At 49.5% G+C, this 21,644-nt stretch overlaps 1 protein-coding gene across 1 annotated transcript in view; it reads left to right on the forward strand.

Annotated features, from left to right (window-relative positions):
• Nucleotides 1–11,346: 11,346 nt before the first annotated feature.
• PPP2R5C (protein phosphatase 2 regulatory subunit B'gamma) overlaps nucleotides 11,347–21,644 on the forward strand; it is a 64,392-nt gene continuing 54,094 nt past the window's right edge. The window contains exons 1-3 of the mRNA XM_040411598.1: nucleotides 11,347–11,516; nucleotides 15,219–15,284; nucleotides 20,036–20,195. Of these exons, the coding sequence (XP_040267532.1) occupies nucleotides 11,490–11,516; nucleotides 15,219–15,284; nucleotides 20,036–20,195 (253 nt within the window). The 5' untranslated portion in view covers nucleotides 11,347–11,489. The remainder of the gene's footprint in view (nucleotides 11,517–15,218; nucleotides 15,285–20,035; nucleotides 20,196–21,644) is intronic.

Raw genomic sequence — 21,644 nt, forward strand, 5'->3', positions numbered from 1 at the left:
TTTAATATTTCATGGTGTTTCCTATTTTGTAATCTGCAGCGATAGCTCTTGGGTAATCAGGGTGTGCGCCCACATGCGTCTTGTCCATAAGAACACCAGGGACGGTAATGGACTCCATTATAATGCATAATGCACTGGCAAATACCCAGATCCTCATGTAAACAAATGTTTCTTCTAGAAATGACCCCGGCAGACCTGGCGTACAGCTGGGGCCCGCAGTTTACCTACAGCTTGCAGCAGCTCTGTCTAATACAAGTGAATGGGACTGAGAGCTGCAGTACCAGGCACAGCCACCATCATGAGTATGGCGCTGTACCTGGGTAAACAATGAAGGGCACGTGACACACTCTGGAGTGTCATTGCCCTCCAGTCAGCTGATTGACGGGAGCCCTGGGAGCTAAACCCTCACAAATCAAAACATTGATGCCCTATCCTTGTCCAGGGTTGTCCAGGATGTTGATGGCCTATCCCGAGGATAGGCCATTGAGATCAGATCGGAGGGGGGTCTGTCACCACTGATCAGCTGTTATCTTGCAGTGTGAAAAGTCAAAGCCGCAATTCACATCTCCATCCATTGAAGCACTGCTTCAATACAATATACAGTAAGCTCCCCCTAGTGGTGACTACAGGTAGATAGAAATGTATGATTTCAATCAACATCAAATACTCCAGTGAACCAGAACATACCGCCCAGCAGTGCGAAATAACACAGTACAACACAGAATTCCCCCCCCCCCCCCCCCAACAAGTAACACCCTAACCCAGTGATAGGCAAACTGCGGCTCTCCAGCTGTTGCAAAACTACAACTCCCACCATGCCCTGCTGTAGGCAGTCTTTGCATGCTGGGAGTTGTAGTTCTGCAACAGCTGGAGAGCCACAGTTTGCCTATCACTGCCCTAACCCAATGACCATGACATTGTTCTCCTTCTCACCCATCCCCAACTAGCAACAGAATAGTCGCTTTTCCCATCCCACTCCGATTGTCACCAGCATTGCTTCTCTTCCTACCACTTCGCCAAAGACAGTAATAATGGCCTCCTTTAGACACCTTCCTCCCTGGTAGCAACAATGTTAACCCTCCACTACTGGCAACAGTATTCTCCCTTTTTCCACTACTATTCCAATGGCAGCAGCATTGTCCCCCTGACCACCGCTTCTTCTAATGGCAGCTGCACTGTCCCCCTTTCTAGTCCCCCCATACAGGCAGGAGCACAGGTGATGGTAAATGTGGGAGGGAGAGTATGAAGAGAGCTCAAGTTTCTCTCTTAGATGGGCCATCAAAAAACCCTTTAAGGAGGATTTAGACCTTCAAACCACGACAAGCCTATTTAAAAGGGGTTTCCTGGGAGTTCGATATTAATGACCTATCCTTACGATCATTAATATCATATCTGTTGGGATCTGACTCCCTGCACTCCAACCCCTCCCAAGCTAATCGTCTGTTTAAACAGTGATCACCAAAGACTCCTTACAGCATACCGAGCACAGCGCCGTCCACTGAATAGTGGCTGTACATGGTACTGGATTTCAGGCCCATTCACATGAATGGGACAGAGCTTCCCCTAAGCCATGTGACCGATGAACATGACGTCACTAGCCTCGGAAGAGGCCACGGTTATCCTCAGAGTGCCACGGCCTGTTCAAACAGCTGATCGTCGAGGGTGTTGGGAGTCGGACCCCCACCGATTTGATGTTGATAATCGATCCTGAGGATATTGAACTCCTGTAAAACCCCTTTAAATTGTTATTTTTTTTTAAATCTACTTGATTTTTTTTCGGCAATGTTTTCAGCAAAATGAAATATGCAATTCCAGGATGTATAGGGCCCTAGTGATGAACGTGTATCGGGGTTTGCCGCATTTATCGGGCTTGCTGAGGTTTACTACAGCTACTTATCGACTGCGCCGGGTGTTGACATGTGACGGGCAGACTTCCCGTGTGCGATTCTGTGCAGTGTCAGGACCAGATGCTGTCACGCCTGCACAGTGACCTTTTCCAGCCGGATACAGGAGACATGAAGGCCTGATGACTGCACAGCGCTCCGCTCAACATTATGCAGAGAATACCCTGGGACCGAGCGGAAGGAGAAGACACCAAGAAAATGGCACCGGACGACGATCACCTCTGGGACCAGCGCATGCGCAGCCCTCTCCTTTTACTATTATGGGAGCTCCAAGTGAATGGAGGGAGCGGCGCATGCTCAGGACCCCCGATTTCATGATCGACAGAGGTTACCTGTGACCTCTAGGGGCCGGATGCAATCTGTGAAGGAACCCGCCAGCAACTGTTTTACTTCATTGTAGCTCCCCCCCAAGGGGAAATAAAGCATTACACAGTTCTCCTTGAAATCAATGTGCTGTCTATGTAATGCATGGACATGCCGGGTCCTCCGGAGTCACTCTCTGTTCTTAAAGGGGTTTTCCAGGACTTGGTTGTTTTTTCAGTAACGCCCTGTAGCATGGTTGACCTAATGAAATATTCCTAATTTACTCCTCCCCTGCGGCTGTGGTCCTGAACCCCCGCAGTGCTTCCGTAGGGTTCCGTTACGTGCTTCCGTTCCACACTATTCCGCATCTCTGGATTTGCGGACCCATTGAAGCGAATAGGTCCGCATCCGTGATGCGGAATGCCCATGGAACGGCACCCGTGTATTGCGGATCCGCAATACGGCAACAGGGCGCACACGCACGCGTGAAAGAGGCCTAAATAGGACAAGGGATTAAAAGATCCCAGGTTCTAGCCCCTAAGGGGGGAAATAGTTATTAAATAAAAAGTAAAAAAAAAAAACATCTAAATAAATCACCTCCTTTCCCAATTTTACATATAAAATATAAATAAATAAACATCACATATTGCCACGTCCAAAAAGTCCAAACTATTAAAATATGAAAAAAAATCTATGCGGTGAACGCCGGAAGAGAAAAATAAATAAATAAATAACTGCGCGATTTGCTATTTTTTAAAATGCGGAATGCACGCTGCTTTTTTGGTGTTTTATTTTTTTCACGTGGTATCGAATGGTATGGAGTATCGCAATACTTTTTTATGGTATCGAAACTGAATAAAAAAAATTGGTATCGCAACAAATCTAGTCACAAGCACAGATGCCACCAACAGCTGGCCTCAGTGGTGACATGTCCCCAAGGGGCGCATCACTGCCGGGTCATGTGCCGCCTAGGGACACATCACTGTTGAGGCCAGTCATTGGCTATAGCGGTGCACCAAACCCCATATGTATCCTGGCTGGGGGACCGGAGGATCGCAGAACAGAGTCAGGGCTCAGGACCAGAGCAGCTGGAAGCAGATAAGTGGGAATCTTTCATTAGCTTACACCAGTGTTTCCCAACCAGTGTGCCTCCAGCTGTTGCAAAACTACAACTCCCAGCATGCCCTGGCTTACACTATGGGTCCTAACAAAAAAAAAAAAGCAAATCCTGGAAAACCCCTTTAAACACGGCAGCATTTCCTGTTTTAGGCACTTGTTACAATGTATCAGTGTAGGAAGTCCTCTGGGAACTATAGACAGCAGCATCACCGACGTCCTGAACTCCAGGCTAACCTAAACTGATACACTGTGACAAACGTCAGCAGTGTGAAAACAGCCGTCACCCCCAGCTCCATACCCCTTCTTCCGTGTCGTTTTTGTAATGCAGCGCCATCAAACAGGTGACAGCTTGGTTTTTCCCCATGCTATGAAATTCTAGAAGAATTCTGCTGACAGATCCCACAAAAATGGGATCCACTGCTGTACTAGAAAGGGTTAAAAAAAAAAAGGGGGCCTCTGCTATAAGTGACCTGATGGAAATCACTTTGCAAAGTTGGAATGGAAAAAAATGCTGCGTAAATACAGGCGCATGGTAATCACTGAAGAGCAACTAGCAGATGTACTAGAAGGTTAATGGCAATACTTCCCCTTTAAGAACTTTATTTTTTTTTTCGAAAGGGTGTTGAAAAGATGGTAAAAAGGTCATGTTTTTGTTTCCTAATTTTTTGACTTTCATTCCACGTGAATCACCTTCCTCCTGCTCTCGTCCAACAAGCAGCAGCTGAAGGTCACGCTGCAGGACGGCAGCCAATTATCGCCGCGCAGCAGCGCTTGTGATGGGAGCGCAGCGCTCGGCCCTGGATCGCACTCAGATGGTTGTGTAGCAACACTCGCCTCGGCTGCTGCTGCTTCCTGATTACCAAACAAGTACAAAACGGGAACCTCTTCAGTCTCCTCTCCGCGTCCCACTGACAGTGCTTTCTGACTGTCACAAACTTTGCAGGAAAAAAAATAATAGATCCTAAAAAAATTGATGCGTTTTTTTTGTTGTTGTTAAAAACAAAAAAAAATTTGCACCAAATTTTGGTTGCCATTTTTTTGTGTGATTTATTTTATTTTTTTCCATTTTGAGTATGTGTAAGAATTTCTACTCTAGACCCAGCCGAAGCGGGGCGCACAGAGGAAAGGTGCAGATTTATAAATGTCGCCCACGTTGACTGTAATTAAAGGGGGTACTCTTATCTTAAAGGGGACCCACTCCTGAAGTGAAGGGAGAGAAGCCGCACATGCATGACCCCTCTCCATTGTTAGGCCTCATGCACAGGACACTGGGCTGCATGCGGATCGCAGACCCATTCACTTGAATGGGGTTTGCGATCCGCATCCCACTGTCCGCACCGCAAAAAAGTAGTGCATGTATTCAAGTGGATGGGTCCGCATCGGTGGTGCGGAGTGCACACGGCTGGTGCCCATGTATTTTGGACCCATTGTTTGCGGGCCACGGACGTGTGCATAAGCCCTTATGGTTCGGCTCTGGCGGTGGGATGGGACCGTCAGAGAACCAGAGGGGGGACCTGCAGATATCTAACATAGAGATACGCCAAAAATGTTGAGTGGGTTTGTCCTAGCATGCTCAACCTGCGGCCCTCCAGATGTTGCAAAACTACAACTCCCAGCATGCCCGAACAGCCTGCAGCTATCAGCAGGGCATCGTGGGAGTTGTAGTTTTACAACATCTGGAGGGCCGCAGGTTGAGCATGCCTGTCTACATCAAAAGATACGGCATCTCACTTCCATAAACAGCGCCACACCTGTCCGCAGGTTGTGTGAGGTATTGCAGTTCAGCCTCACTCACAGCACCCATGGACCATTCGCAGCAGCCGCCATGGGGGGCAGGCAGAGCTTCCTTTTCATAACTCTCATAGACTCAAGTTTAATCTATTAAACACAATGAAGACTGGGAGGGGGGGGGGGGGGGGGGGGGGGTAACCTGACCATCATTTTCCCAGTAGGTGATGGTCCTTCTAGGACCTGGACCTATCAGGCACTGATGTTACGTCCGATAAGCCATGATGTGATTGGTTGCAGAGTGTAGAATATCATCCAATCACATTCCAACTTTTAGTCCCGATTTTGCCAGCACAAACCGCAAATCAGCTCATGAGAGAGGCAGGCGGACCTTGCATAAGCCCCACCCTAAAGCGGGTCTTTTGTAGGCATTTTGGGGTCATCCAAGGGCAGGCCCTAAATGTCCAGATTTTTACTTTTCGAGTATCAGTTAGTGGGTGCTTGGTATGATTGATTCTTCGCCCACATTCCCAAAGAGATCAATCCGGGAGGGTGCTTCACAGGGTGATACTTGTGCAGCATTGGACAGTAAAAAATGGGAGTGACCTTCCAGGGGTTGGGCTTATACATCGGGGAGCGGATAATCTACACCATGCAAGTGACTACAGTAGAGATCAGAGGCAGAATAACCATTTAGATTTAGTGACTTACAGGTGATGTCTCCTCCAGAATTATTCTCCATCCGATTCAGACCACCATGATGACTTCTCCTGACTAGAACTCGTCTCTGCTGCTCCTCACTTTTCCAATACTTTGGCACCTAAATACTAACACAACTCCTCTTAGTGCCATATACTGTGTCCTGAAGATAACGGCAGTATACACTGCACCACTGAATGCAATCATGTCACATGTCCACTGAAAATATAGCTCCTCATACACAAAGTGCCCTATAATAGTAACACATGCATCATGCCGCCCCCTGTATAGTGCCACACACACCGCACCTCCTGTATAGTGCCACACGCACCTCCTGTATAGTGCCACATACAGCGCCTCCTGTATTGTGCCACACCCACCACGCCTCCTGCATTGTGCCACATGTACCGCGCCCCCTGTATAGTGCCACATGCATCACACCCCCTGTATAGTGCCACACGTACCACGAACAGTGGTGTAGCTAGAAATGACTGGGCCCCACAGCAAATTTTTTAATTGGCCGCTCCCCCAGTATGTTTTTCGCAACCCCTTCATTTCATGCTGCCCCTATTCCTGTGGCTAGTAAAGATCGCTCTCTCAGACCAGGCCCGGCAGCTGCTCGATCCGTTTTCTACACTGTCACTGTATATAATTTCATTGGGTAATACTGTTGAGGGGGCCCTGACAAAATCTTTTAGTCCTCCCCCTCCTGGATGGGCCCCTTTTGGATCAGGGCCCCAAAAGGCTATGCCCCCTGTATACTGTCACACGCACCGCGCCCCTGTATACTACCACATGCACCACACCCACTGTATAGTGCCACATGCACTGCACCCCGTGTACTGCCACATGCACCGCACCCACTGTATAGTGCCACCTGCACTGCGCCCCCTGTATAGTGCCACACGCATTGCTCCCCATGTATAGTGCCACACGCACTGCTCCCCTTGTATAGTGCCACACGCACTGCTCCCCTTGTATAGTGCCACACGCACTGCTCCCCTTGTATAGTGCCACCTGCACTGCGCCCCCTGTATAGTGCCACACACATCACGCCCCCTGTATACTGCCAAAGGCACCGCCCCCCCATATAGTGCCACACATATGCCCAGTACCATGCTGTTATCCAGGAATGCAGGCCTGCTACTTCTGTGGAAAGGTGCAGGCAGTGCAGTGGTGTCATTGCGCCACCTGCATCCCAAAAATGCGCCAGAGACCTCACAGGGAGGCAGGTGTCATAGCGTGTGGCACTATACAGGATGGGGCACGGTTAGGAACCACGGCCAGGGCACGGGTGTAACGAAGTAGTTTCCAGGTATCAGGGAGAGGGGGCCCAAGACCCTGGTGACTCCTCTGCATTCCAGATTTTAACTGTCCAGGGCAGGGGAGGACATGTACACTGCGAGCTGATTGGTTGTTTGTTGCACCTATCCTCCAATCAGACTCGAGCTTTCATTTATCCAAGGGAGGTAAGGACATATAAGCTGTTATCTGATTGGTTGCTATGGACAACTCCTCTATAAGGCCTTATGTATATGAGCACTTATCCTCCAATCAGACTCCAGCTTTCATTTGTCCAGGGCAGGTGATGACACGTAATCTGCGATCTGATTGGTTACTAGTTGCATCTATCCTCCAATCAGACTCGAGCTTTCATTTGTCCAGGGCAGGTGATGACATGTAAGCGGCTATTTGATTGGCTGCGATGGTGCCTTCCCTAGCTGTCCTGTTTTTATACAAAAGACGAGCACAGTCATCCAGTTCATCGAGACGGTTGCAAGAGAACAGGGAGCGGAGAGGAACTGAACTGCCTCCCGAGGCGAAGAACAACCTCGGCTCACAAAAGGAGACCTGTCTGTGAAATGATGCGTCCTCCTCAATAAACCAGCCTGTAATAATGGCAAAATGGTTGGGTAGGACGCGAGACATCAAAACGGATTCTACAGATTTTAACGGTATTCAGTTTTGATTAAAAAAAAAGTGACTTGCGATGGGAGATAAGCGGCTGCTGGACAGCACTGTCACCGCTTATCTCAGGAGTGAGAGCAGAATTGCACAGGACCCCAATAACCCAGGTCCATACGTCCTTTGAGGGCATATGGATGCCATAGAGGGGAACCCACCCTCTCTGTATGGCCCCCTCCCGCAATGGCCAACCAAGGACAACCACAACGGCCGCCATTACACCTTCCACATAACTTTCCATGAGTACGGCCAGGATACCGGATTTTCCGAACCATCGGATCCCTAGGGACAGGCATGCACACCTCTCCCGGCCTGACAACTCCTATGGCGGCCATTTGTTTGTTAACCAGATTTCCCAAAAACAGATAAAAGTAAGAAGCGGCAGAGCAGAATTTGTAATCAGCGTGAAGACGAGGACGATGGAGCGAAAAGCAGTGGCGGCACATTTATGTGCACACGTGGACCCGCTTGAGGCTTAACTCCACTGAATCCATACAGCATGCACAGTGGAGCGATGACATCACCAGGCAGTTAGCGTGATATTATTGAGCTTGAGCGCCCCCCACTAATGGCTTCGCTGTTCTCATGTGTTTGTGGGGGTCTAGGGGAGCACCCCTCAATATCTTGACAGCCCGTCTGCAACGCCTACATTATCAGACTGTGATGCAGCTCCATTATGTCGTCGTCTCTGGCCGCAGAGTAATTAGCAATTGACTAATGACGTCATCGCAGAAAACCGTACGTGCAGCCCTGCCAGATGGTGCGAGCGGCTCGCGAACACGCCGCCCGCTGCGCTCCCATCCACAAGCAGGGAGAAGGGAAACACGACTTGGGATATAAATAATTTAGATGGAAAAAAGAAAGGCGCTGAGAGAGTCCAGAGAGGATGGCCGCCAGGGGCCAAGGGGCTCCAGAGTGACAGCGGGGAGGTGTGCGAGGAGCGGGTCTTAAAGGGATTGTCTACTTCTATGTATAAGGAAGCTCTGTTTCAAAGCGTAAATGTCATTACGCCTGCCTGGCCCTGTCAATCAAATCGCAGAGGGCGTGGCAGTTGCAGAGACAGCAGAGCCTTTAAGTGTAATGGTAACGCCTCCGTTGCTCCTGGAGGCTCATTTGCATCATTTCTCTCAGCAATGCGGGCACATATGAACATGGGACCAACACAGATGCCTTCAGCTGCCAAGCGCACATGTCAAAGTTATAGGGACAAATCTGCTGACAGGTGCCCTTTAAATAAATGGAGTGCAGGAAATAGCACTGTACCGCCATCTCCAGCACTCCCATACAGGAGCGGGCCGCCCTGATGCTCCATCTACTTTGGGGACAGATGGCTCATTCAGATGACAGCTATTCCTCCAGACTCTCCCATACACAGGAATGCTTGTCCAGCCGAGCATGCATGTGTTTTCAATGGCAGAAAAGGAGGTGGTTGCTCATCTCCAGTCAGAACAAAAGAAAGGGGCGATGACATTCAACATGTCCGATCCTTCCTCCTCCTGACGGGGAGAAGTGGGAGGCCCCAGCCAAAAAATTAATAAAAAATTATCTAATGTGCTGCTTGGGGTACGTCACTGTTCAAGGCTGCACATGATAATGGACCGGATGCAGGGGGCGGGGCCCTCGGTGCTGCGGCACAGCACCGATATATAGGTTAGTGCCCCCCTTTAAGACCTGCTGAAGTTGGGACACGTGCAGATACTGTCCCGGTCTCTGGGTGGCTGGTGTTGCCTGCATGCCCCTAGGCACCAGCTGCCAGCACCCTCAAGAGCTGCAGCCTTTACAGGACACACCCAACAAGCCTTCCAAGGTGGGAAGGACATGCCCTTTTACAAACCAGCTGCTGGCGCATGCGAGGAGCACGGTGTCCCGCCAGCTTCTCCCTCCGTGGGGAGCCACCGTCCTGCACCTGCCCAACATTCATGGCATCCGTAGCCGTCTTTCGCCCCAGTGCCATATGTAAAGTGAGGGCGGAAAACTTGCGGCACTGCGGAAACTGACCCCCGCTGTGAGCTTTAAATCAGCAGCACGTCAATTTATGAAGCTGCACCTTCAAGATCTCTACTTGCTGTCAGTGAACAGAGACATTCCCGTTTTTATCGAAAAGTGGAACATGGTCATTGCCTTCTCCTGCTCAATCAGCTGAGGGTGTGTTACAATGTAGCGTTGTAGGAAATCCTCTCTGAGAAGCTGCAGACATCGCTCTCCTGTCCTCGACCCCAGGCTGAAAGAGGACACAGAATAAAACGGAAGGAAGAGCTACAAGTGATGTCTGGTGCAGACAGGAGGATGGGAGTGGTGGTGATAGATGCAGTCTAGTATACACAGGTGGGATGATGGGGGAGCTAGTGCGTGGTAAACATACTGTAGGGTTTACAATGGGAGTAATAGTGATATATGTCGAGAATAGTATACAGAGGAAGGATGATGGGTGTCATGGTGATAGGTGCAATATTGTATGCAGAGATAGGATGATGGGTGTTGTGGAGTGCAGTATACAGAGGAAGGATGATAGTTGTAGTGATGATAGGGGACTGTATAGTATACAGAGGCAGGAAGATGGGTGTAGAGGTGATAGAAGTGCTGTATACAGAGGTAAGATGATGGGTGTCATAGTGATAGGTGCAGTAAAGTATACAGAGGTAGAATGATGGGCGTTATAGTGATAGCTGCAGTAGTAGTATACAGAGGTAGGATGATAGGTGTAGTGGTGATAGAAGTGCTGTATACAGAGTTAGAACGATGGGTGTTATAGTGATAGCTGCAGTAAAGTATAGAGGTAGAATGATGGGTGTTATAGTGATAGCTGCAGTAGTAGTATAGGATGATAGGTGCAGTACAGTATACAGAGCAGAGGTAGGATGATAGGTGTTGTGTTGATTTGTGCAGTATAGTATACAGAGGTAGAATGATGGGTGTTATAGTGATAGCTGCAGTACAGTATACAGAGGTAGGATGATAGGTGCAGTACAGTATACAGAGGTAGGATGATAGCTGCAGTACAGTATACAGAGGTAGGATGATAGGTGCAGTACAGTATACAGAGGTAGGATGATAGGTGCAGTACAGTATACAGAGGTAGGATGATGGGTGTTATAGTGATAGCTGCAGTAAAGTATACAGAGGTAGGATGATAGGTGCAGTACAGTATACAGAGGTAGGATGATAGGTGCAGTACAGTATACAGAGGTAGGATGATAGGTGCAGTACAGTATACAGAGGTAGGATGATGGGTGTTATAGTGATAGCTGCAGTAAAGTATACAGAGGTAGGATGATGGGTGCAGTAAAGTATACAGAGGTAGGATGATGGGTGCAGTACAGTATACAGAGGTAGGATGATGGGTGCAGTACAGTATACAGAGAAAGATATTTGAAGTATAGTGTACAGACCGGGGGGAGTAAGGATGATGAGAGTGGTAGTCACACACTGAGGAGCTCTGGTATAATACTACTGTCCCACGATATCCAGGCTCCGGACGTCGCCCCCCAACTCCCGGTCCACCTCTCACGAGAACACCCCAAAAGAAAGAGGGGCGTGCCCCAAAAAAACAACGGGGAGGGGCCTCGACCTATAGACGTTGACCCACGTGATTGAAGGCAGCCAATGGGATTGGGAGCAGGCACGGCTGGAGGTGAGGCGCTGCGGCAGCAGCCTGGGAAGAACTGAGGGGACTAGACGGAGCTGCCAGAGAAGAGGAGGAGGCGGGCGGGGGAGGGGTGAGTGTCACCGAGAGCCGCCACCACCAGCCGCAGCCTCGCCAGGAGCGCCGCCATGCCGAATAAAAACAAGAAGGACAAAGTGAGTGTTCCGTATCCGGCCGCAGCGTGTGCGGGGTGGGCGGCGGCGCGGGGACGTGAGGGGAGGTGTGGCAGCAGGGATTGAACTTTAGCGGGCGCTCCAGGGCCTAGCCCGGGACTGGAGTAATAGAAGTTGTGGGGAGGCGGCATCCCACACAGCAGGTCGCCGGTCATTCCCCGGCATGCAGGGGGGGAAACTTTCTACGTGCACGCCCGGCTTCTCCTCCTGCCTGCAGCATAGGGGCTGCGGTGCCCTGACAACATCTGGAGCTGCGGGGCGTCAAAACTAGTGCAAGCCGGACAGCCCACAGCAACCAATCAGGACGCTGCTTTCATTTTACACTGAGCCTATGAGGAATGAGAGCCGCGATCTGATTGGTTGCTATGGGAAACTCTTCCAGTCTGAATAATTCTTCACCCCCTGAAGCTTCTGTAAGGAGGCGCTGACCTTTTCTACCATCACAGGCTGTCAGTGACACGGACTCCTATCGGAAATACTTCATCAGAGTCTGCTCTATGACCAGTGACAGCTCCGTCCATGTGTCACTGGGCAGAAACCAAAATGAAAGGACATTTTTACTTCTCAATACAATATTATTATTATTATTATTATTATTATTATTATTATTATATTTTTTATATATATATATATATATATATATATATCATGTATGAAGTTGTCACTGTAAACATTACATATATATCCTCTAGAGAGCAACACTCAATATTCTGCTGGTTGGCAATAAAATCATTCAGCACACTTGCTGTTGGATATATTCCTAACAGCTCAGCTGTAATGTATGTACACAGTGACTGCACCGGCAGAATAGTGAGTGCAGCTCTGCAGTATAATACAGGATGTAACTCAGGATCAGTACAGGATAAGTAATGAATGTACACAGTGACTGCACCAGCAGAATAGTGAGTACAGCTCTGGAGTATAATACAGGATGTAACTCAGGATCAGTACAAGATAAGTAATGTATGTACACAGTGACTGCACCAGCAGAATTGTGAGTGCAGCTCTGGAGTATAATACTGGATGTAACTCAGGATCAGTACAGGATAAGTAATGTATGTATACAGTGACTGCACCAGCAGAACAGTGAGTGCAGCTCTGGAGTATAATACTGGATGTAACTCAGGATCAGTACAGGATAAGTAATGTATGTACACAGTGACTCCGCCAGCAGAATAGTGAGTGCAGCTCTGGAGTATAATCTGTAAAATGGTGTTTAGCAGTGAACTCGTACTGGTCTCTCCGTTTACATTCACCTTCAGGTTTTATGGGGGGTGGCAGTGGCTCTGGAGCGCTGCCCAGTGCAAGAAGTTACAGATGACGGTGGTTGTATTAATTGGTGCCTCTGTACAACACTGAATTCTATGGGGAGTAAAGGCAAAGTGCGCAGCCCCGGCCCCGTGATAAAGTTGCACAGTTTGACTTCTGTTGAGACGAGATTTTTCTGCAGCTCTGTTATTAGAAATGTTACTTCATGCCGTTCACATTGATACTCGCAGACGGGGGCTGGTGTGCGATTGTCCTGTGACACACAGTGGCGGTCCGTTACCACCGTAGGCCACTGCTGGGTCACCGGCACATTGATCAGCCCCACACATGGACAGAATGCTATCGCCAGTAGTCTCCATGATGTGGCTCACTATCTATTGTAAGACTATTACTCTCAACATGCTCTAACAGCCACTGTTGGTCAGGGCATGCTGGGAGTTGTAGTTTTTCAACAGCAGGAGGCTTTAGGTGCCAGTTGGACTAGCCAATTGGTGGCAGTGGATTTGATTTCTCGCTCCATGGACTTTGTCAGCCCCAAAGTATGGATAGTGGGAATTTCTTCTTTGGTTGTAGGTACGTTTCATCATTACTGAGGTCTGGTGACCCATTTCTAAAAATTTGCAGGTGTGACCCCGGGACCCCCATTGATCCCTAGAACGACACTGCGTCACTTTTGACCCCACACTTTGCTATAGTAACACTGTCCCATTGAAGAGAATGGGGTTTTGTGCAGCCCCCACCTAACGCTGTGTAGGAGAATAGCCGAAAGCAGCCCCTGCACCTCCCCTAATACTGCAGCCCCCATGTGCTAGAAATTAGGGGCTCCTAGGGATCGCCCCCTACAGGTTAGAGAGGTATTCAATCAGTATTTACCGTCAGAGAATTACATTTTTGATTTCTTGAATTTGTGGCCTTTGATTATATTATTATACGTTTTCTGATGCCATTTAGTGTAAAGAGGTAGGAGTTTTATTATCTTAGGCAATCGCATGAACTGCAATTCCCCAATGGAAGTCATCCAAAGCAATGGGGGGGGGGTGCTAATAATTGTCAGAGAGCTTCAAGGTCGTTCAGCGTTCCCCACCACCTCATGTTTTGCTGCTTCCATCTGTCCTTTATTAATGAAGGGGTCTATTCTATCGAAGCGATGCTCTGCAGTCTGTTGTTCCCCGTTGTCGGCCATGTCATGCCGGAGCGAGGCCGTCTATAGCGTCAGTCAATGGGATGAGTGACAGGAAGTGTAGAAACCTCCCTGCCCCCACAATCACTACTGTACGTCACGTATCTTGAGCTGAGAAGCTCCAGAGATGTTCAGATCCATATGTGCGGTCTCCTCTTATTACACGCCCCCACAGGCTTCAGGTTTGGTTTGATTTGGCTCCATAATTCAGCTTTAATCTCCCGTTGGCTCTAGGTTGGCTGCAAAACATTGATCCCGGCTGTGAGCACGCCACCTTTACCCCCCTGGTCTAGAGAAAAGTCATATTGTTGTCCACAAAACAGACTATAATAGGACATGTTCCTTTTTTTTTGCAGCCCCATTGAGATGATCGGGTCCGCAAAAAATGCGGATCGGTTGCTGACTGAAACTACGGTCTTGTGTATAAGCCCTAAATATCCCTCTGGCTCCTGGGGGTCACGGTTGGCCTCCCTCTGGCTCCTGGGGGGTCACGGTTGGCCTCCCTCTGGCTCCTGGGGGGTCACGGTTGGCCTCCCTCTGGCTCCTGGGGGGTCACGGTTGGCCTCCCTCTGGCTCCTGGGGGGTCACGGTTGGCCTCCCTCTGGCTCCTGGGGGGTCACGGTTGGCCTCCCTCTGGCTCCTGGGGGGTCACGGTTGGCCTCCCTCTGGCTCCTGGGGGGTCACGGTTGGCCTCCCTCTGGCTCCTGGGGGGTCACGGTTGGCCTCCCTCTGGCTCCTGGGGGGTCACGGTTGGCCTCCCTCTGGCTCCTGGGGGGTCACGGTTGGCCTCCCTCTGGCTCCTGGGGGGTCACGGTTGGCCTCCCTCTGGCTCCTGGGGGGTCACGGTTGGCCTCCCTCTGGCTCCTGGGGGGTCACGGTTGGCCTCCCTCTGGCTCCTGGGGGGTCACGGTTGGCCTCCCTCTGGCTCCTGGGGGGTCACGGTTGGCCTCCCTCTGGCTCCTGGGGGGTCACGGTTGGCCTCCCTCTGGCTCCTGGGGGGTCACGGTTGGCCTCCCTCTGGCTCCTGGGGGGTCACGGTTGGCCTCCCTCTGGCTCCTGGGGGGTCACGGTTGGCCTCCCTCTGGCTCCTGGGGGGTCACGGTTGGCCTCCCTCTTCCTTTGTCTCCGGATTTCAGGTTTAGCTCTGGCAGGCCTGCGTACCTTGTTTGTTGCTTGCAGGAGAACTGGGGTCCGATTTTACTAATGAAGATATTTTTTTTTGCATTGTATTCTAGGAACCTCCAAAAACTGGAAAAAGTGTCAAAAGTGGAAAAGAAGGACAAGAGAACCCTGAACATGAAGTGAGTGCTGGCGAGGGCCCCTGTGCGGCTCTGGCACGCGTCAGGATTTTCTGTGGTAAAGCAGGAGAGCTGGGACTGTGGACGGAGCTTAGATCAGCACAGGAAATGAGGAGCAGCCGGCATCAAAGGGAAACGTGCATCACCAGAAGGAGTAGATGCCCTAAGTGGTGTTAAAATTTGGTCTCTAAAAGCCAGTCTTGATGACAGAGGTTGGGGCGGGGGGGGGGGGGGGGCATATTGTCACCTAACATCTGCCCTTGGTGGATAAAAGGAAAGAGATAGTATGTCAGATTCTAATTCTCATGATCCCCAAATCCCTAGAGCAGTAAGAGACATCTTGACATTCAAGGAGTTGTCTGCTTTTTACTGTTAAATACCTGTCCTCAGGATAGGTGATCATTATCCGATCGGCGGGGGTCTGACTCCTGGGACCTCTGCGGATCAGCTGTTTGAAGAGAAGACAGCTCTTGTACGAGCGAGCGCTGCCTTCTCTGCTCTCTTTACCGCAGTGATGAGCAGTGTAATTACAAGCATGGCGTCCCCCCGTTTACTTCTATGGGGCGACCTGTAGTATTCACTTGAACCGAGCCGTCCCATAGAAGTGAATGGGGATGCCATACTTGTAATTACACTGCAATTGCTGCGGTAAACAGAGCAGAGAAGGCAGCACTCGTAAGAGCGCTGCCTTCTCTTCAAACAGTTGATCCGCAGGGGTCCCAGGACACGGAATATACTTACCCCTCTCCTGGTCCCAGCTACGCCGCTGCTGCTTCTCCCTGTACACGGAGGCAAACATCCGGTGTCGGGGGCGAGCAGCCAATGGCAGACGGGGACAAGCCTCCCTAGCATCGGCTGTTTTCATCCATGTACAGGGAAAAGCAGCAGCAGCGGTGTGGGGACCTGGAGCCCGGTAAGTATATTCTGTGTGATGGGCCCGGCACGGGGGGGGGGGGGGCTGTTGTATGATGTTGGATAACCCCTTTAAGCCCCCTTAGGGGACTTGAACTTGTGAGCATTTGACATAGTGATTTTAACAAACTCCCTGCCTCTGGGTGTAATGGGAGCAATAACCTGGCATGCCTTCTCCAGACCCCTGGCCTCCATGACGGCTGCTTGGCATGCCGCCGATTGTGTCGGTGTCCACGTCGATTGTTTGCTCTTCATCCCAATGTCTGCCACCTCTGGATACGATCTCATCTGATTGCCGCCGTTTTTGCTGATCTCCCCATGATGCTGAGTGATGAGTTATCAGCTTGTCAACCCTTTTCTATACCACAGGCTAAACTCGGGAGGGGTCTTCTTATTATTGGGGGGACTGCACCACTTCCATAGACTCCATCAATGGGGATCTTGATTAGGGGACCCCCCTTCAATGTCAGCTCAACATGAGTTCCTTTTAAATTTTTTTTTTTTTTTTATATACCAACACTTTTCTAACCTTTTGGGTGTTTGCCCAATATAAGTGGTCATTTTGGCAAGATAGACCTACATTATGTTTTGCATGAGACGCTGTGTAAACAAGAGGTTATTCCAAACTTGGCAGCGTCCGCTGTTGATCTCTTGTAAGTAAATTTTCGGAGGGCAGGATCCTGCAGGCACGTGCAGTATGTAATCTGGCACGGCTCTTGCGAATTGTAGCAGGGCAAGGCTGTTTTCACAGAGGTATACTCCCGGAAGACTTCCTACTGTATACCTCCAGTATACTCCACTGTATAGATATATTGTACCTTGGCATATATGTTGGCAAGCTTCTTTACTGAGACTCGCATCGCGTAGCTTGTAATATGCAGGCGATAGGGAGTTTTTCCCCCACCCGATGACTGGTGTGAAGATGACGCTACCCAGAATGCAAATCACCGGAGCACGCATTCGCTGATCTGCATAGAAAAAAAATTATTGCGCCAGTTTTTCCGCAGGCGGAAGTCGCCGAGCAGTGCTGAAGGGGTCTGATTTCTCTATAGGGCCTGTCTTGTGTTTTCACTTAATAGGTTAAGATCTCGCCACCTTCTTGTATGCGTACCTGACTTCCTGTGTGTCTCGTATCGCAATGATCTTACTGTTCCCGCAGCGCACATTCGCCTGTAATTACTTTCTTTGATGTGCTGCTAAGATTGACTCTGAATGTAAATGACAGACTGGTGGCGAGAGACGTCGTCTAAGGCAGGAACATGAAATGATATAGAGAGAAAAATCCCTTTAAGACAACCCTTCACGATATGGACCATAAGAGACGTGGACATAATTTGTGGGGGGGGGGGGGGGGGGGGGGGGGGGTGTCTTCCATTTGGGGAATCTTCTGTGAACCAGAACTACTGTATATGAACTTCATCTGAATGGCTGCCATGTACTAAGCAAATGCATGTAATAGCAGCTGTTTGTCCCCTTTAACCCCCTTTAAATCCAGCACCTTTCTGATCTGGGAGGTGCTGGAATATGAAACATTTTAGACTATCAAATCGCCATAGAAAAGCATACTGATCTCATACTTTAGTTGTATGCTAGAAGTGAGCATTGGATGATCAGACGTCTAAATCATCAAATGGCCAGATTAAAGGAGTAGTCCTATCTTAGGCTACTTTCACACTAGTGGCATGGACCTCCGGCAGGCTGTTCCGTCGGGTGAACAGCCTGCCGGATCCATACTGCCGCTAGTGACCGTGTGCCTCCGGACTGCTGCTTCATCCCCATTGACTATAATGGCGGCAGAGTTCTGGCGAGGCACGGCTAGAGGCTGCCGGAATAAATGTCGGACATGTCGTAGTTTTATAGCAGCAGGACGGATCCGGCAGGCTGTTCACCCGACGGGACAGCCTGCCGGAGGTCCTTGCTGCTAGTGTGAAAGTAGCCTTAGACATTTACATCAGCAGCATATGGCCTCTTGCACACGACCATATGGCTTTTTCAGTATTTTGCGGTCCTCAAAAAACTGATCCGCAAAAAATACGGATGACGTCCATGTGCTTTCCGTTTTTTTGCGGAATGGAACAGCTGGCCCCTGATAGAACAGTGATATCCTTGTCCGTTATGCGGACAAGAACAGGACCTGTTCCATCTTTGAACGGAAATACGGCAATGAAAGGCATAAGGAGTACCTTCCGTTTTTTTGCAGATCTGTATATGGTACGCAAAAAAACGGAACGTAAACTAAAAGAAAAACGTTTGTGTGCAAGAAGCATCCCATCTCCAGACCTGGCCCCCATCCAGCCTGGTGAGACGGCCACTGGCCAACACTTCCAAGCAGAGAGGGAATGGGGAGGAGGCACGCATGCCCAGCAATTCTATAACTTTAATAGAGGTGAATGGAGAAAGCGACACACAAGGAACGCAAGGGGGGAAGTGTACGGAAACAGTAAGGCATGCCTTCTACCTCTCCATTCATTCTCTGCCTGCATTTGCTGGCCAGCAGCCACCTCACCGAGAGTTTTGTGGCCCCCCCCCCCCCCCCCCAGTTCTGGACCCCGCATATGTCAGACACGTATTGCTTTCTGTGGATATGTCATAAATGTGTAAAATGGGAATACCCCCTTTGAAGGGGCTTCCCCAAAAGAACATTTATCACCTATCCCCAGGTTAGGGAAAAATTCTCTGATCACTGGGGGTTCGATAGCGGAGGCCCCCACTGATCTTGAGAACCGCTCCACTAGATTCTATGAGACTGTCGGAGAAAGCCGAGCAGCTGTATTTGACAGTCCCACAAACAGTGAATGGAGCAGGGGTCCCACATGCACCACTGCTGTAGTCATGCAGAGGACTTGGGGACCACTGTTTTTTGTGATTGGTGGGGGAGCAAACAATCGGACCCCCAGCGATCATACATTAATCATCAGTCCGGGGACCAACCTCCTAAATCATCAGCTGTTGATAATAGTAACACACGTCTCTTCACTCTCCTTCATTCCTGTGGTGATGTGTCCTCCATAATGCCGTCCCCTTGCAGCAATGGCTGGTGGCCACCGTGACGTGGCAGTGATTGGACGCTGAGGAGACGTCATTATGTATGGGGATTAATGAAAGTATTATGAGCGTTATTTTTAGGAGCGATGCCTGTTGTTGGAAAATCCCTTCCAGGTATAGACTGAGTATTATGGAGCGCAGATCATGGGGGTAATGGCGGCGGCAACAGAAAAAGTTTGGTGGTGCAAGGAGGGGAGTACTGACAAGTTGGTGGTCTGAGACAGAATATTATATAGGGTTCACTGTAGTCCAATGCACAAAACTGCAGCCAGCCAGTGGCCTGCATCCAAAATTCTGGTTTGCCATTGTAAGAGATTTCAGGCTGTTAAGGTACCCACACACCTAGGTAGCTGTCGGCCTCAAGGCTCTCCTTCCTGAGTCCTTCATACGTGCTTGCTTTGGCTGAGTGTGCATGTGCTTTCATTGGGAGAGGAGAAGGTCGCTGCCAGACACCTGCGGCATCGGCTTATTTCCCGGAAGAACCAAAGGCTCAAGCTTTTAAAGCACCCGACACGATCTGTTGTGGGAGAGTCAGGAGCGCCCCATACACATTAGACTGTCAGCTGGTCCTGCCAAAAACGGCCGGTTCGTCCGACAGTAGCCTAATGTGTATGGGAGCCTTTAGTCATGTAGCCTGCAGCTTGACAGGACCGGGTGGTCAGATATAATGGGTCTCTCCACCTCTGCTGTGGTGGAAAATAGTACTGTGTGATGCTCAGGTGAAATTGTATCTGTGGCCAGATTTATATTTTGGTACATTCATTTTATAGATGTGTATATATATTTTTTTTCTTCAGGTGTCTAACAAGAAGGCAAACAGTACCCCCCCACCGGCTCAGGTATCGAAAATAAAGGTACCCACCCCTCAAGCTGTCGTAAAGAAGGAAAAGCGTCAGAGCTCCTCAAGATTCAACGTGAGCAATAACCGCGAACTTCAGAAGCTGCCAGCTCTCAAAGGTGCGTGCACTGTCTAATTGCTTATAGCTGGGCATCGTGCGCTTCCTTTCTTGCGCCGGTTGTCCTGAAAAACAAAATAGTTGTCGTCTTCCTGCTTGGATAAAGGTAATTGTATTTACTGGTGTATAGCGGCAGCATTCCTCACCCCGGAGTTATTCCTGACCCATTTCAGAGCATATACAGGCAAGACTAGGCACGATGGACTGGAGCAGCCTGTATTGCGTTGGTGAGCTGCTCAGAGAATGCCTGCTGCTACATAGATGCAGCCGCTACGAGTGGACCACTGACATAGACCTCTCATAAATGAGGCCAGTGCTTTGCTGGCATTGCCTGCATGGCAGCGGTAGAAGGGTTAACTTTGTTCTCGCCTTGCAAAAATGAGCTTACTCACTAATAGGCAATTGCCTATAATGCACTTCTCTAAAATTGAGTTTGTTGTCCAACTTATTTAAAGACTCGCCCAAAGCCACTGAATGTGATAAAAAAAAAAATCCCGTACTCCTATAATCGTCCGCCATGCTGGCCATCACCTCCATTCTTTGTTTACATGGCTGCAGCCATGACATAGCCATGCACCCCATGTGACAAGTGCAGCAAATCACTGAGGTTGTCTGCAGCATCAGATGAGGTATACGCCACATCGTCACTGCAGTCAGATAAGGCTACCTTCACACCTGTGTTCGGTGTGGATCCGTCTTGTATTTGCACAGACGGATCTGCACCGATAATGCAAACGCTTGTATCCGTTCATAACGGATCCGTTCGCATGATTCATATATAAAAAAAAAAGTAAGTCAAAATGTCTTGACTTAAATTGAAAGTCAATGGGGGACGGATCCGTTTTCAATTGCACCAGATTGTGTCAGTGAAAACGGATCCGTCCCCATTGACTTACATTGTAAGTCAGGACAGATCCGTTTGGCTCCGCATCGTCAGGCGGACACCAAAAACGCTGCAAGCTGCATTTTCGTGTCCGCCTCAAAAGCGCAACGGAGACCAAACGCAGCCAAATTGATGCATTCTGAGCGGATCTTTATCCATTCAGAATGCATTGGGGCTGAACGTTTTGGGCCACTTGTGAGAGCCCTGAAACGGATCTCACAAGCGGACCCAGAAATGTCAGTGTGAAAGTAGCCTAAAATAAATCTGGTCTGGGAGGACGGGAGCGGCGGTGCTAGAAATGGCTGGAGATTAACTGGGGAGTATAGGATCTGTATTTTTATTTTGTCACGTCTAGTGGCTTTGGGAACATTTGAAATTAGGCCTGTTTCACACTGGCGTTGGGCTACTTTCACATATAAGTTTTTGCCTGATCCGGAATCAGTAAAAACACTTCCATTTTTGAGAATACAACCGGCTGTATCAGTTATGAACGGATTCCGTTGTATGACGTTATGTATCCGTTATGACGGATCCGGCATTCAAACCGTTGTAAGTCAATTGGTACTG

Source organism: Bufo bufo, chromosome 11 (assembly GCF_905171765.1).
Source record: "Bufo bufo chromosome 11, aBufBuf1.1, whole genome shotgun sequence".
In the NCBI taxonomy this organism is placed as follows: Eukaryota; Metazoa; Chordata; class Amphibia; order Anura; family Bufonidae; genus Bufo; species Bufo bufo.